This window comes from Canis aureus, chromosome 34 (assembly GCF_053574225.1).
Source record: "Canis aureus isolate CA01 chromosome 34, VMU_Caureus_v.1.0, whole genome shotgun sequence".
Lineage (NCBI taxonomy): Eukaryota > Metazoa > Chordata > Mammalia > Carnivora > Canidae > Canis > Canis aureus.
Genome location: NC_135644.1, coordinates 23,414,117 through 23,430,856, shown reverse-complemented (window position 1 = coordinate 23,430,856; position 16,740 = coordinate 23,414,117). Strand labels below are relative to the sequence as shown.

Genomic DNA, 16,740 nt, shown 5'->3' with positions numbered 1-16,740 from the left:
TGTGTCTTCTCCTTTGCCTACTAGCTCATTGACAGGGCACTGCTGTGGCAACAGATGAAGGTCTTTGGCTGCTTGTGTTTTCCTGGTGGGCCTGGGACATGTCGTTCACTTGACTTATCAGTTCAAAGCATTGTGCTAGCCAAGTAAAGCAGTTAATCATATGTTACCCATCAACTTACACAGAAACTCTTAGATCCGTGTCTTCTTTAATTTCAAAATCAAAAAAAGATTAACAACTTTAGGTTTTACTTTTTTGGTGAGAATAGCTATTGGGTTGAACCACCTGAAAATGTCATTTCTATCAGACAAAAATGATAGAATAGCAGTATTTGTTTTTTTTTTTTTTTTTTTTTTTTTTTTTATTTATGATAGTCACAGAGAGAGAGAGAGGCAGAGACACAGGCAGAGGGAGAAGCAGGCTCCATGCACCGGGAGCCTGACGTGGGATTCGATCCCGGGTCTCCAGGATCGTGCCCTGGGCCAAAGGCAGGCGCCAAACCACTGCGCCACCCAGGGATCCCGAATAGCAGTATTTGAAATGATTTAACCTAATAACAAATTCTTATCAAAGTGTATGGTATCCTAACTCGTTCTTGTTGTAGGATCAAAATCACTTCTGAATAAAAGTATTTCCAAATGCTAAGATCCAAGTAAGGAAGTAATATAGTTTCATGGAATAGTCTTGCCTTGACCAGTTGTTACTTTATGACGACAGGATCTTTTGAGTATTTTATATTCATTAACAATAAACTTTTTTTGTCTGTATTTGACTATGATATGTAATATTTCTACTTCACAAAGATAAACTGTTTTGGTAAATAAGTGGCTAATGAAATGCAACTAAAAAAGAAATGTGCTCTTTACGGCTCGTAAACTCATTAAGTTGTTAAACACAGGAAAAAGATTTCTGGTTATAGAGTTCTTGTGTTCCACATGGTAATCAGTTAACATTTTGTATTGATGCTAAAGAAACGAAACGAGTGTTGTTTTAGAATTTGCCACAGCAAAATAGCAGCCTTGACATAGGGACAGAGGGAGCAAAATCGAGAAGGCAGATCATACCCTGGATTATCCAGGAGCATATGCAGGCTACCACCCATCTGAATTGATCCAACAAATACCAATAAAGTGTTGGGTCCCTGGTGGCTTTGAAATCACAGAGCCTGGATTTCAGCCTAGGTCTAATTCTTGTGCCGAGGCCTCAGGAAAATTACTGAATCTTTCAAAAACTCAACTTTTTAATCTATAAAACAAGAACATGGCATTACGTAGCCCATGGGGACTTGCCATGGTTAAGTGGGACAATGTATATAAAATGCTTAGCTTAGGACGTAGAATTTAGGAAGCTCTCTAGTTATGTTACACTATTTATTGTTTTGTTCCAAGCATGTACCAGGCAATCAGGATACAGACACGATAGAGTCTCTCCTCTCAAGTCCTGAGCAGTGGGACTGAGTTTAGGACCTTACCTGCAATAAAGTAATCGTTCAAATAATAAGTTTCATTATGTTCATATCCTAAATGATCCTAATAAGACAGCAGAAGAGCAACACACTGAGAAAACATCTAGGATAAGCACGATCTAATCATTTGCTAAGTGCTAATGAACAACACTTCCTGCCTTGGACGTGTTTCATGCCAATCCCGCTTCCATAGTGGGAGTCAGCGGTTTACAGAATGGAAGTAAAACACCGACCCGGGTGGACTGAGAGGATTTGTCAACAGTAATGTTTTTTGGATTACTAACACAGGACACATTAGACTGTAATCACAATTGCCAGATTCATCTCGATGAAATAAGCACCCCAGGTACATCAAGTGACCGCTGATAAATGTGCGACCAAGGAGCTGGAGCCTCTAGAACCTGAGACTGTGTCCTCCAGGCATTTATTTGGAAGATCAGGGTGTCAGATGACCAAACTTTCATTAAAAATACGATCACTGTATTTTCCAAAGTCTACTCTGAAAGGCCAAACGAATGGTACAATGCATATCCCCCAGAATAGCAACAGTTTGGGATAAAGGGAACACCGCAGTAGGAGGCTGTCTGTCATGACTCCAGCCTCAGCTCCTCCTCCCCTCATATCGCTCCTCTCTATCCACAGTGGCCTCCTGGCTGTTCACTAGGCACACTCCGCCCACTGCCACCTTGGGGACTTTGAATTTGCTGTACTCTCCTCCTGGAATGTTCCTGACCTCAAATATGCCCAAACCTTGCTTCCTTACCTACTCCAGGTCTTTATTTAAGACCTGATTCCCCCATGGCATTCTCTATTGCCCTTTTTGCTTTACTTATTTTTTCCTTCACAGTGATACCATCTATCATACTTTACTTATTTATCATATCATATCGTATACTTTACTATTTATCTTGCTTACTGTTTGCCTCCCTTGATTGAATGCAAACTCCACAGGAGCACTGATTTTGTTGTGTTTGGTTGTGTTTACTATCATATGACCACAGCCTAGAACAGTGCCTGGCAAACAAAGAGAGTCCCCAAGTATTTGCTGAATGAAAAACTAAAAGCCAGACAACACAAACACAAGAACACAAATAGGAACACGGTTCCAAATGCCAGCATTGTGAACTCCAAATGACAACGGAAGTAGGAAATGCAGTGCACTTGGCCAGATGGCTCTAGTCAGAGGACTGGCCAGTAGGAGAGGAAGAACTTTGTTTTTCTTGCAGATCCCGTCAGCATGTGCCCAGAAGTAGCACCTGGCCCAGCCTCTGCCTCCTTCCGAAAGCCCAACCCGCCCTCATCGTGGCTCCTGCTGGTGGCAGAGCATTTGGGTGCCTCACACCCTTTTTGAAGAGTTTTGAACCTGGATCTTCTATGTCCTTCTCCCTCCTTGATCTCAACCCCTGAAGGTAGCACATTCCTGCAGCTTCTGTCTCTGGGTTACCTCAGAATTTTTCTTTTACTCTTTAATTTGTGCAACCACTTTTTATATTAAATCCCTCTGCTGAAACACCGAGTGAGATTTCTATATTTGTCACGCACTATACTTTAACAATATAAGGATGTACACATTTTACCTATGATATAAGGTCCTTTTAGGCTCTAAGCATCCAATATCTAGACCTGGCATTGGCAGCCTCTTCTTAAGGGGACAGCCCGTAAATATTTCAGGTTTTGTGGGTCTTGCATCTGAGTTGCAACTATTCAAGTCTGCCTGTAGCTTGAAAGCAGCCACAGACATGTAAATGGATGGGTGTGGTTGTATTCCAATAAAACTTTATTTATAAAAACAAGTGGCCAGGGCAGCCGGGGTGGCTCAGCACTGCCTTCAGCCCAGGGCCTGATCCTGGGGACCCGGGATCGAGTCCCATGTTGGGCTCCCTGCATAGAGCCTGCTTCTCCCTCTGCCTGTGTCTTTGCCTCTCTCTCTCTCTCTTTCTCTCTCTGCATCTCTCATGAATAAATAAATAAAATCTTAAAAAAAAAAAAAAAAAAAAACAGTGGCCAGACTTAGCTTTTCTTTGACGACCCTGGGCAGACATTCCTCAGAACTGTAAGCAACAAAACCCAAAAACATAACTGCTCCCAAGATTGGTTTTGAAAGATGGGTATCGGGGTTGAAATTCTAATTGCCTTAAAACAATAAGAATATTAGCATAAGACTCCAATATATATGCAGAAAAGTGAAAGTGGACGGAATACTCACATCTCAAAATTCAGGTCAAGTTGAAGATATCGATGGCCACTGCCAAAAAAAAAAAGGTGCAAGGCCAGAAGGACTTCCTGATCTAAACCCAGTTTACACTGCCCTACTCACTCTGCCTTGACCCCAGGAATGAGTCAGGAAGTGTAGCCCACCCAGGAAGCCTGCACTGAACAGGGTATCAGTGCTGCTCTATTCCTTTTTGAAATGGAAAGTGTTTGCTTACTTTTCTTCTTCCTTCCTTCCTTCCTTCCTTCCTTCCTTCCTTCCTTCCTTCCTTCCTTCCTCTCTCCCTCTCTCCCTCTCCCTCTTTCTCTCTTTCTTCTCATTATAGTCACTTCCCCACCCCTTGATAGGACTGCTGGGAATAAGTCAGACCTGTACAATAATGGCCAATGTTCATATTTATAAGGCTTTTATGCCCCACAACACTGACTGACATTAAACAAATGTAATCCAAGGTGATGAGCAAAAGTTGAAAGAACTGTGTGGATGAATGACCCACATGCCCAGGAAACATTCAGCTATTTTAACAAAGGGCTGTTTTCCCTCGAAAAATACTCAAAAGTAGTTATAGTGAGGCATGAAGGGAAGGTGTTACCATGCAAGCTAAGAATGATTAGTTTGTGATAGAAAGAAAACTGATTAGAGGATGTCAGCATTTGGTGACGCTGAAAGCTCTAATACTGAATCACTGAAGAATTTTCCGGAAAGATTTATAGGCATAATCTACAAAGCTATTATGTGATAAGTGTGTTGTCCTCCAGGATACAAGGAAAGATAATCACTGGAAAACCCTGTCATGAAAATTGTCCTTCTCAGAATTCTCCAGGCAAAACTTTAAAGAGTGTGAGACAAGTGTTATTGTGGTACCTACCACAAAAAAAAAAACTTAAAAATACATAAAGAATTACAAATACAGAGTTATTCCAGTGTGCTGGGCCGTGCTAGGCATTGTGGCCCTTAACGAGTTATTCTCACCTCAATTTTATAGGTAAGGAAACAAAGGTGCAGACAGAGAGAGTAAGTGGATCAAGTCCCATGACTACTCAGCTACAGCTGAACCAGACAGCTTGGCTCTGAAGCCTGTGGTTATAAACACTCTTCTAGACAATCTGAGTATTTGGGAGAGTGGTTGTACATGGTCGATGCTATGCTGGCAGTTTTTGTGAATTGCTATAGATGCATGAGACTTTATGGAACTGTCCAAATTCAATGTTTGCAATGAATCCAGACAGATAGGTTGGTAATATCATTTGGACTTGCAGAGTTGGTAGGTTGCATTAGAACATAATTTGTTCTAGTGCTGCAAAGTCAAAGGGATACCAATTTTTTTCAGAAAACCTCAGAATTTTCTTTTTGGCCTATTATAAAAATGGCAACTTTGTGGGGCACTTGGGTGGCTCAGTTGGATAAGCATCTGATTCTTGATTTAGGCTCAGGTCATGACCTCAGGGTCCTGGGATCAAGCCCTGCATCAGGCTCCATGCTCAGTGGGGAGTCTGCTTGAGTATTCTCTGTCCCTCTCCCTCTATCTAAACCCACCTCTCTAAAATAAAAAAAGGATTCCAAAAAAAAAAAAAAAAAAGGTGACTTCCTGGAAAGGAGGTTGTACCACCGTCATTCTTTCTTCCATGGTACATCCAGAAACTCATCATCTTTTCCCTGAACTCATAAAAAGGAGTCATAAAAGTAGGAACTTGTAACAAGTTCCTTTTCTTCCTTTCTTTTCTTGCTTCCTGGATTTAAACATAACACAACCCTGAATAACTCATGCCCTGCAGGACTCATTGTCACAAGAGCCTGAAGTTATCCAACAAAAAGATAAAGTGATTCTTCCTTTATAGCTAAAGTCACATGAAGAGCCTTCTCCCCCCTATGCTTCCCACTTTTGCCTCCAATCCCTAACTTCTTTATCCTAAGGGATGCGTTTTCATCTCTTCTCCCTCAGCATGCAGTGTCTTCTCGCTCCTCACTCTGCCCTGCCCTTAAGCACGCACAGGGTGTAGCTATCAGAAGAAATATTTACCTGACCATGTTGCCATCTCATTTCTCTGCCTGTGTTTATCTGCCAACATCTCAAATCACCAGTCCACATGGGTGGTCTTCTTCTTTTCACTGCCCCTCCTCATGTCCCTGGGTCTATCCCTCACAACTTACACCACACCCGTTTCTCTCTCCTGGTCTTCAGTGCTTATTTTCTGTACCACATGTTTTGTTGATTAATCAAGCAATTTTATATAATTATTTGGATATTTAATCTAAACAGTCTTGTTCAGACTAGACAAGTTATAAGTAAGCTGGAAGGATGACTTCTTTCATCTTCATCAGACAGCTGCTAGCCCTGTACTCTACAAATAGGAGTTGCTCTACAAATGGATGTACTCTGCCAATGGATAACTTGACTCCATAGTTACAAATATAAGTATTTTAGTCAGAATTAGAGCAACATTAAAATGTTAATCAAATTTTTTCACATCAGCTCCAAGATAATTCCTTTAATTCACCAAATATTTGTCAGGTGATACTGGGTCGAAAAGTATCCTTCCCCCTCTCTCCCCCACCCCAAATTATATCCACCTGGAACCTCAGAATGTGACTATTTGGAAACAGTCTTTACACATGTAGTTAGTTGAAATAAGGTCATACCAGAGTAGGGTACGCCCTAAATCCAACCACTGACATCCCTAGAGGAAGGCCATTGCAGACCTAGAATACAGAGAGGACCATGCGGAAATGGAGGGAAGAAGGCCATGTGGAAATGCAAGCAGAAAGAAGAGTAATTCAGCTACAAGCCAGGGAATACCAATGACTGCCAATAACCGTCAGAAGCCAGGAGAGAGGCAAGGAAGGATTCTTCCCATGAACCTTCAGAGGGAGCATGGCCCTGCTGACACCTTGCTTTCAGACTTCTAGCCTTCAAAATCATGAGACGATATTTCTGTTGTTGTAAGCCACCCATTAGTGGTTGTTATGGCAGCTCTAGGAAACCAACACAAGCACCCACCGTGTTCCTTGATTTTTATGGGCCCTAGAGATATAAAACATGAAAAACATGAACAAAACATGCAAAACTTTTACTCCCAGGAAGCTTACATTCAAATAGGGGAAAACATAGAAACAAAGAGTAAGTACATAATGCCATATGTCAGGTAGCAAAGGTGCCAGGGAGAAAATAAAGCCGGGAAGGGGAAAAGGAGTGTCAGGTTTGGGGAGAGTGCTGTGTTCAGTAATTTGGTGATGGGAGGCCCCAAGGATAAGGTGGTATTTTAGCAGAGACCTGAAGGAGGCAAAGGGATAAGCAACAGACAGTTCCAGGAAAGAGGAATCCTGGCAAAAAGATCTGCAAGTATAGGGTCTCTGAGACAGGATGGGTGAACGATGAGGAAGCAGCAGGGGAGGAAGGCAGAGAGGGGCAGTGAGGCTCAGGTCATATGGGCCTTGTGGGCCATTGTAAGGATTCTAGTCTTTACTCTGAAAGATGGAAAGTCATGGAATGGTTCTGAACATAGAAGAATGTGATCAGATCCATTTCAAAATGGTCACTGTATCTGTTGCTGCATAACAAATGACACAAACATAGTAGTTTAATACAACACCCACATATTAGCTCAGGGTTCTGTGGGTGGGAATTCCAGCCCAGGATGGCTGGATTCCCTGCCCAGGGTCTCACAAGGCAGAAACCCAGGCATCGGCCAGACTGAGCCCTCACCTTCATTTGGAAGCTCTGGGGGTGGGGGTGGGGGTGGGGGTGGGGGTGGGGATGGGAGGGCGGGGTGGGGAGGGCATGGCTGGGGGAGAGCTGCTTCCAAGCTCCTGCAGGTTGTTGCCAGAATTTAGTTTGGTGCAGTTGTAGGAGTGATATCGGTGTTTCCTTGCTGCTACCAGCCAAGGACCGTTCTCACTTCCTAGCGGCCTCTCACACCCCTTATCACGTGGCCCCTCCAAATCAGCAATGGTGTGAAAAATCTTTTTTGTGCCTCAAATCTCTGACTACCCCTTCTATGAGCAGCCAGAGAAACTGTTTTTTGTTTTTTGTTGCTTTTAAAGGACTCATGTGATCAGCTCAGGCCCACCTAGGTAATCTCCCTTTCTCGAAGTGGACTGTGCCACAGAACACAACCTAATCACCAGAATTAAATCCATCATGTTCACGATCTCAGAGATTGTACTTGGAGGAGAGGAGGAAATTTGGGGAGTCATTTTATTTTATTTTAAAGATTGTTTATTTGATAGAGAGTGAGAGTGAGTGTGCAAGAGGGGGGAAGGGCAGAAGCAGAGGGAGAGGGACAAGCCAGTGGGGAGACCAATGTGGGGCTTGATTACAGGACCCTGAGATCATGACCTGAGCTGAAGTCAGACACTTAACTGACTGAACCAGGCAGTCCTGGGGAGTCATTTTAGAATTCCGCCTCCCATAGTCACCTTGCCTGTTGTGATGAGAGTGCACTCCGGAAAAGTTAAAGAAACTGGGAGATTTTTTTGCAAGAATTCAGGTGAAAGGTGATGGCCTCTTGGACCGAGGATAGCAGTGGAGGTGATAAGATATGGTCAGATTTTGAAAGAACATGAAGGTAGAAGTGATAGGATTTGCCAACCAACTGGATATTGAGTATAAATGAGTCTGTGGAGTTGAGAAGAACTGCATAGATAGATCTTGGCCTCAGAAACTAGAGAAATGGTATTACTATGTGATGAGACAAGGTGCACTATGGGAGGAACAGGTTTGGCAGGACTTTGGGGGAGATGTTGCTTTGCAAGGCCAGTAACATCCAAATGGATATGACTGTTCAATTATGCAGATAGAGTTTCAGAAAAAGGTCTGGTCTGGCCACTGGAGGTGTTGTCAAGTTATAGAGCATGTTTAAGGCCACGGGAGTGCGTAAGATCACCCAGTGGAAGGAAGGAAGGAAGAAGTTCCAGGATGGAGCCCTGGTCCATTCAAGGTTAGAAGCCAGACATGAAGAGAAACTTCTAAGGAGAATGAAATGAAGCAGGTAGAAGGAACACCAGGAGAAGAGTGGAAACCCGGAGGAAGGGGAAAAGAAGAAAGATCAACTGACAGAACAGTGAGACACAGATGGAGAACTGGGCTTCGGATTTAGGAACACACAAGTTAGGGACCTTGAGGAGAACTGAGGTGTTTCAGTGGCAGGGTGGAGGTAGGCCTTGTTCTGGGGGAGTTAAGAGAGAATGGGGAGAAAAGCTGTAGAGAGATACTATATAGCTCTTTGAGGAGTTCTATGGTAAAGAAAGCAGGGAAAGGGACGGGGAGATTGGCAAGGATGTGGAAGCCAGAGAGGATTCTCCTCCCCTCAACTCCTCCTCTCTCCCCTCCTCTCCTTTCTGAGCACAATTAGATAGAGAGGAGAAAATGATGATGCAGAGGGCATGGAGTCCTATTTCTATGCAAAGCAGAAGGCGTGGAATCAGCTCCCAAGGGAGGATCTGGCCTCCAACAGGTGCCAGCAAAGTTCACCTAGTGCCCTGGGAGAGGCTTCTGGGAATAGAGGACAATCTCTTTTTTGAGGGCCTCTGTTTTCTCATTAAAATAGGAAGCCAGGGACACCTGGGTGGCTCAGTGGTTGAGCATCTGCCTTTGGCTCAGCTCGTGACCCTGGGGTCCTAGGATCAAGTCCCAACTCGGCTCCCCACAGGGTGCCTGCTTCTCCCTCTTTCTGTGTCTCTCATGCATGCATGCATGCATGCATAAATAAATAAATAAAGTCTTTTTAAAAAATAAAATAGAAATCCAGGTTGTCAGCTGAGAATGAGCCTGGAGAGGAGATGCTCGGGGTTTGGGGAAGGGAGAGACACAAGGTAGAGTCCACCAGGACCAGAGCAGGTGGGGAGCATCAGATTGCCAGGCCTTAAAAGAAGCCACTGATGTGGGACTCTAGATTTTCTTTTCAGTACAGTCAAACCACTTGCATCTCCATAAAATAATTACCATGTCGACTACTTTTTCCTCCTGGAGATTTAACAACAAAAGATTGGAGTCATCAAATCCAGACACTGTGAAGTTACTTTGTTTTTATTTACTGACTGTATTTTGTTTTTAGGGCCATTAATTATTTCAAATCCTACTTTTCCGGGTCAACTTTTGCAGGTCTAATGTTTACCATGTATCTTAAAATGCTGCTCTTTTTATTTTCTCTTGACTATTTCTGCTACGTTTGTGCATTATTCATTGGATAGAATATGATAATTTATATGGGCTTTCAATGAAAAAATTGAGAGTAATTTCCCTCAGATGTTTCTGACCTGCTCTACTGTCTCAGTTTTGTATCTGAAATATTTCAAATTCAACTCCTTCCCATTCTTAATCACGTTAGATGCCAAGCCAAAGCAGGTCCTAGGCTCAAAATGCCTTTAGGATTAAAAAACACAGCATTGAAACACTATGCGATAAACTCAGGTGGTTAGGAAAGCAAGTGAGAAGAGAGGAAAGGGAGCTATACGACCAGATTCTTTAGAGCTCAGAGCTGGCTTGACATCTATTTTCTTTTGTTAGCAAATTAAATCTTTCAATACAATGAAAAGAAAGCCATGATAAAATATATGATACGCAGACATAAACACCCCCCCCCCCCAATTTCTTTCTTTTGGAATTCCCAACTCAACTTAGGTAATTAATTACCCTCCCCTTAACCCTTCCATGTGTTAAGGAAAGAGTTTCCTCCTTATCCCAGAAAGATGAGTCTTGGTTAATCTAGTTCAAAAGAAAATCCAGAATCCAACATACCATTCCCCTTGTCGGTGATTAGACTAGAATGGGCGAGTGACACAAATCTGGCCATTGAGATGTGAGGGAGAGTCTGCCTTGGGCCGAGGGACTTCTGGAAAAGCTTTCCCTTCCTGATATGGATGAGGAATAGCACTGTCTTCTACTTTGCCAAGTAGCTGTGCGAGCAAATGATGTGCTTCGATGGCACCCATGCTCGACCCTGAGAGGACAAGCTTGAGAACAGGGGCCAACAGGAGGGGTGCACTGAAAAGAAGGAAAGGTGCCAGGCCCTTGAGGATGCTGTTGGACCACTGCATTAACACACTCTGCAACTGCCTTACTTCTACGCTTCCAGTTACGTAAGATGCTAATAATAGTACAATAGTAACACTCTCTAGTTTACATTTTTTTAAAAAAGATTTTATTTATTTGAGAAAGAGTCAGAACAAGTGTGGGGGGGGAGGGAAAGGAAGGAGGGGGGCAGAGGGAGAGGAAGAAGCGACTTCTCACTGAGCAGGAAGCCAGCCAGAGATGCAGCTTGATTCCAGGAGCCTGAGATCATGACCTGAGCCAAAGGCAGAGGCTTAACTGACTGAGCCACCCAGGCGCCCTATAACACTTTATAGTTTAAACAACTTCTGGTCGGCTACTCTGTTACTTGCAGCCAGAAACATTCTGTTTGACACAGACCTCGTACAGAATCAGGCGCCGTAATTGTTGAGGACTAATCAATCATATAGGTGAACTGTATGCCTGGGAGGCTGTCTGGTGGCTCCAGCATTGGAAGGATTGTATTCAGACCCATTAATTATTAATCCTTTATGCCTGATTGGTTTCTGTACAAGGCTTCACTGGACAGTATTTATCATTGGCCTTTAGTGCTTTCATAGCACTTTGATCATTTACTATAAGGACACTTAACCCTTTTCACTCTAGTTAAGGTGCATGTTTCCTTTAATATTGGGAATTGCTTGAGGACAAGAGCCGTATCTATCACCTTTATATCTCTAGTGGATGATGAAGTGCCTGGCATGTAGAAAATGTTCCATAAATATTTGCTGAATTGGACAATTACCATCTGTTGACAAGCGTGGGCTAGGTGCACAGCGGAGAATGCCTCCCTGAGTCCTGTCTCCCGATCCCTGAAGCAGACACAGCAGGACAAAGGAAATAGTTCAGAGGAACCACTGTAGATTAGCTCTCATGGGAAAGACAGAGCCCCCGGAGAGCACGAGAAAGTTCTCCACTTGGACTATGCAGACAGCTGTTCAAGGAGTCATCCTTATCTCCACTCCTTTCCTCACCTTCACTTCTTTGCTCCTTACCACACACTGTTTACCTCCAAATTACATCCTGTTTTCTCTCTCTCACTCTCTTTTTTTTTTTTTTTTTACATCTCCAATACTACACCCTGTCCAATCTGCCATTCTCTCTCACCAATGCCCCCCACCTGCCTCTATTATGTACGAAGGAGTCAGAGACATATTTTAAAAGTGGAATTTAGATCATCCACATTCATGCTTGGAATAAAAAGAAACTCCTTTCTGTGTCCCTCTGTCTTCTCTAGCATACTTAATTTTTGTCCTATAACTATTACTGTCTGAACTTACTCATGTGCTTGCCTATTCCCTGCCTGCCCCATGGATGGTCAAGGTCCATGGGAGTAGGTGCCTCCCCTCCACTATTTAGGGCCAGCTCCCCTAGCCCCACAATAACTCCTGACATGCAGTGGGTATTCGACACATGTTGGTGAGTTAACAAATCCTGAATCTGGTCACCATAGGACCTCAGCTCTGAAGAGGTTTTAAGTCTTACAGTACAAGTTTCCTGCCCAAAATAAAAGAAAAAAGGAAATTCACAGGGGGAATAGAGCCATCAATGAAACTCATGGACCTGAGCTCGTGCAGGTGAGGCTTAAAAAAAAATACTGAGGAAAATAAGAAGAGGAGGTCTCAGCCCCACAGAGATGAAGTTAAGGCCGCAGAGGCAGCCCAGTTTTGGAAGAGTGAAGTCAGGGAAGTCCCCACTTGGAAGAGTGAAGCCAGGGAAGTCCCCACTTGATTCCCTTCCTGCTCCCTCCTCCTTCATTATGCATCCTGAACCACCTTTGTCCTCAGGGTGCCAGGAACAAAGTCCCTGCTGGCATTGGCTCTGCATGGAATTACCTGTGCTTCTTGGGCCTTCAATGCTAAAATATGTGGCCCAAGCTCGAGTGTACTTGCTTCCTCAGTGAGCCAAATAATGAAGAAATGTGCACATTAATGTATACAGGTAACCAAAGCAAATGCTTTGTTATTAAGTTTAAAAAAACATCCTAGGAAGTTATAATTCTGAAGTAAAGTATAAAGCAGCAAATGCAGTACTTGGCAAAAATAAAACAGTCAACTCAGAAGTTCTGAGCTTGCAGTTTTAGTTCACTCTCAGATGGAGAGACACACCCTCTTTTGGAGGCCATAATGAAGTTGTGAAGACTAAAGGTAAAAATATTTACAAGATAATTGATTTACAGTGGAAGGGTCAGCATCAAACCATAAAGCCATTATTAATCATTCACTTACAAAAATTCCCACCTAAGCATTTCTTTAAAACAGCTATGGATGGAAATCAGCAGACTCAGGAAAGTCTAAAAGTCAAAAGACTTGGACTTCCAAGTTCTAGTGCTTACTCACAAAGCCCTAAATTTCTATTCCTCAGTTTCTTCAGTGTAACAAGTCAAGATATTAATAATACCTTAATGGATTTGTTCTGTGAAGATCAAATAAAATAATGTAACATGCATTAGAAACAAAGTAAGTGTAATTGAGCGTGAGGAGCAAACCTGGACCTACTATTAGCAAAAATACTGAATAAGACCAGTCCAAAGGGTAGGATGTCAACCCTGAGAAGTCACTGCCTGTCTACAGATTTACATAGGAATGGAGGCAAGAGCAGCACGTATGTTTCCCAAGAACACTTGGCATCCAGGGATTAGCAGCCATTAAATTATAATATAGGCAGACACATGAGAAATTGTAACTTTATGCTAATATGGCCACTTGAATTTACACCTGATCAAAACCAGCAGAATGATTTGGAGTTTGAGAGCATCAGCTTTAGAGCCACCTTGCCTGAGTGTGTATCTCAACTCTGTGGAGCTTTGAACAAAGGTAGACAACTTCTACAGTGATGCACGATGATGTCTGCTGCTAGCATTTCTGTCCTTGTTTGTAATGCCCTCTCACGTTGTAGCAGGTCTGGTTCATTCTATACAGTAGAATATAGCAGAAGTGGTGGCACACCACTTCTGAGGCTGGGTCACAAGAGGCTCTGTGGCCTCCTATTTGGCTGCTCTCTGGGATCCTTCATTCTACCACGTGGAAAGGCCCACATGGTAGGGAACTGAGATGTCTAGCTAACGGTCACATGACGGAGCTTGAGTGTGGATCCACCAGCCACAGGCAAGCTTTCAGATGAGATCTTGATTAGAACCTCATGAGAGACCCTGAGCTAGAACCTCCCAGCTAAGCCACTGCCAAATTCTTGACTCTCAGAAATTGTGAGATAACAGATGTTGTTGTTTTAAGTGTTGGGGTAATTCATTACGCATCACTGAATAACTAAAGCAGTATCTTAAAGTGAAATTTGCATTTCTGTAAAAATGAAGATGAAAACAGTACTTCTCTAAAGGGTTGTCCCTTATAAGGATCAACCGAGAAGGACACTGAAAGCCCTCAGCCCAATACCCGGCACAGAGTGAACACGTGTTAACTGTTATTACATGTTTTCACACCTTCTCTTCCTCGAGCGAGGGGGTCCTGCATGTATACACATTTCCCATGGGCATCAGCACTTTGTTAAGTACACTGATCCAGCTCTATTCGGTCATCTTACGTTGTCTCTCTCTACCCATCAACTGGGCACACAGTCCTCCCTTTTTCTGTCTGATCCCTTCTGGGATGAGAGGCAAGATGTCTAAGAGAGAAATTTAAGTCACATACTGTGGCCAGGGAACCACAATAGCTGGCCCGAAAAAGACCAACCCGCTGACCTCATGAGCACTTGACAAAGGTTGACAAGAGTCAACTGAGCTAGCTGGAGTCAACTGGAGCTTTTACAGAGCTCACTGTTTAGAAATTGTCCTCTGAAATATACAAAGCTTTCATTCAGGCACATTTATGGGCTTTTAAACCTGGAATAGATCCTGGACTTCCTCGGGCAAACTTCATAGATGTTATCTTTTCTTTCTCTGATTATTCCTGTCTCCTTCACATTTGGGTTTCCTTCTATGACTGATGATGGATGGGTGAGCAGTCAAATTTCCTATGCACTGAAAGAAGATATTGAGGAAATTTACTGCTCAAATAGTGGAAAGGACCAAAGAAGAACAGATACATTTCTATCCCATAATAAAACTCAAAAATAAAACTATCTGACAAATAACAACTCAATAATGAAACTATTTGACAAAGATTTCAAAAGCACAGCCTATAACATAAAGTGAAGAGGGAAATAAAGGAATTGCTAAGCCACGAGGATTTCTATGCTTTCATTAAGAGTAAAGTATATTTACCTAGTTTACTGCTGATTCTCTGGGAAATGGAATGCTTACATGTAATATCCTTCTATAATTGGATATCTGAAGGGTTTAAAATAAAAATACAATCCTTTATTATACATACATACATACAGGAAGAGGTGAACTTTTATTTTTGCTCGACAAAATGAATAATTCCTGACCTCAGGGAGTTTTTATTCTAAAAATCCTACAGGGCAGCCCCGGTGGTTTAGCTGTTTAGTGCCGCCTTTAGCCCAGGGCGTGATCCTGGAGTCCCTGGATCAAGTCTCGCATCGGGTTCCCTGCATGGAGCCTGCTTCTCCCTCCACCTCTCTCTCTCTCTCTCTCTCTCTCTCTCTGTGTCTCTCATGAATAAATAAATAAAATATTTAAAAAAATCCTACAGTAGTATTAAGCTCATGCCTCTCTGTCTGTCTCTGTCTGTCTCTCTCTCTTCTGGGTGTGTTTAGTTCTGCTGAAGTCACTGTTTAATACGGAAATACTTAACCTTCTCTTAAACCAACTTTTCAGGGGATGAACTTCAGTTTGCTCATTCCTTCCTCCTTCTTTTTGGCTGTTTATGTCTTAGCTTTCCACATGATGTAGGACTTTGTTTTTTCTAAATCTTCCTCCTTCCCCTTTCCTTCTTTTCTTTTCCTTCCTTTCCTGTCCATTTATTCTCTCCTACCTCCTATCCTCTTTACCTGCCCAGTACTTTTTTTTTTTTTTTAATTTATTTTAAAACTAGATTGGCAATATAGCGAACAACTTCTGGGGTGGTAACTCTGGATTCTTTGTAAGAAAGCTGTCCTTCACGTGGCACAGCCTGGGAACGAGATTGTTGATTTAGTGAAAATGCCACATTCCTGAGCTTTCAACTCTGTCCCCTATGATAAAGCAGCAGTTGAAACCGGAGGATTTCTCCTTTCTCCTCAAATATATTTACATGCCAATTAAGAAATATGAGAAAAGAAATAACTTGGGTGTTATTTCTTAAGTGTAAATAAAGTCCACAATGAAACCATATATTCACCTAGTTGCCCAACAAGGCATCCTTAGCCACCCTCTCCTTCCTTTTACATTGAATCAATTACCAAAGTCTAATTGTTCACATTTCTGAGTAGCTTGAGGGCCTGAGCCTCCATATTCTGCTGTGCATCATCAGTCTTCTGGGACACTTCCCTGCTTCCCCGCCAGCCTTGCCCCACTCAACCCACATTCCCACTGTCATGCCCACCAGTCCAGGCATGTGCAAAGTTCTCCAGTGGTTCTCATCACCCACAGGTTAAAATCAACTCCTTTTGCTGCTGCTCACCTTCCTCTTTGCTAGGAGTCCTTTTCTGATCCAATTACAGGACGTGATCTTGTGTCTCTAAGACTCGCAAGGTGTTTACACTTTCTGTAAAACCTTATCTCCAGACACTGATATCAACTATTCAAGCATCCCCTTAGAAGAAACTTCTCGTGAAAAGACTTCCCTGACTTTCCCAGAAGTAATCTTTCTAATCTACTGGGATGTTTGATAAATCAAATCATAATGTTTAGATGAAGACACGTGAATCTCTGGAGAAATCCCCATTTAAAAAAAAAAATGTTCCTGAAATACTTGTACAAATTTCATTTGGGGAAGAGACTAAGGAAATGGCAAGACAGCCCCTTCCCAGTCTGCCTGCCTTACCCCACAAAGCAAATTACCTCTAGAAGGCTGTTGCATGACTCAGGCCCCCAGGCCATTGCACTGCCTATTTCAAGTGGTTTATCAAACTCAAGTATTCCTTCCAACTTGCCTTAAGGGATGCTCTGATAATTATAG

General features: G+C 42.7%; 1 protein-coding gene across 3 annotated transcripts in view; it reads right to left on the bottom strand.

Annotated features, from left to right (window-relative positions):
* Nucleotides 1-16,740, bottom strand: part of DPP4 (dipeptidyl peptidase 4) — a 78,599-nt gene that overhangs the window by 59,065 nt on the left and 2,794 nt on the right. The window contains exon 1 of one of the 3 annotated variants that reach the window (XM_077883449.1): nt 14,562-14,613. The exons of the other annotated variants lie outside the window; for them this stretch is intronic. Coding sequence (XP_077739575.1) covers nt 14,562-14,598 — 37 coding nt within the window. The 5' untranslated portion in view covers nt 14,599-14,613. Of the gene's footprint in view, nt 1-14,561; nt 14,614-16,740 lie in introns of those variants that run through there. 3 annotated transcript variants of the gene reach the window in all.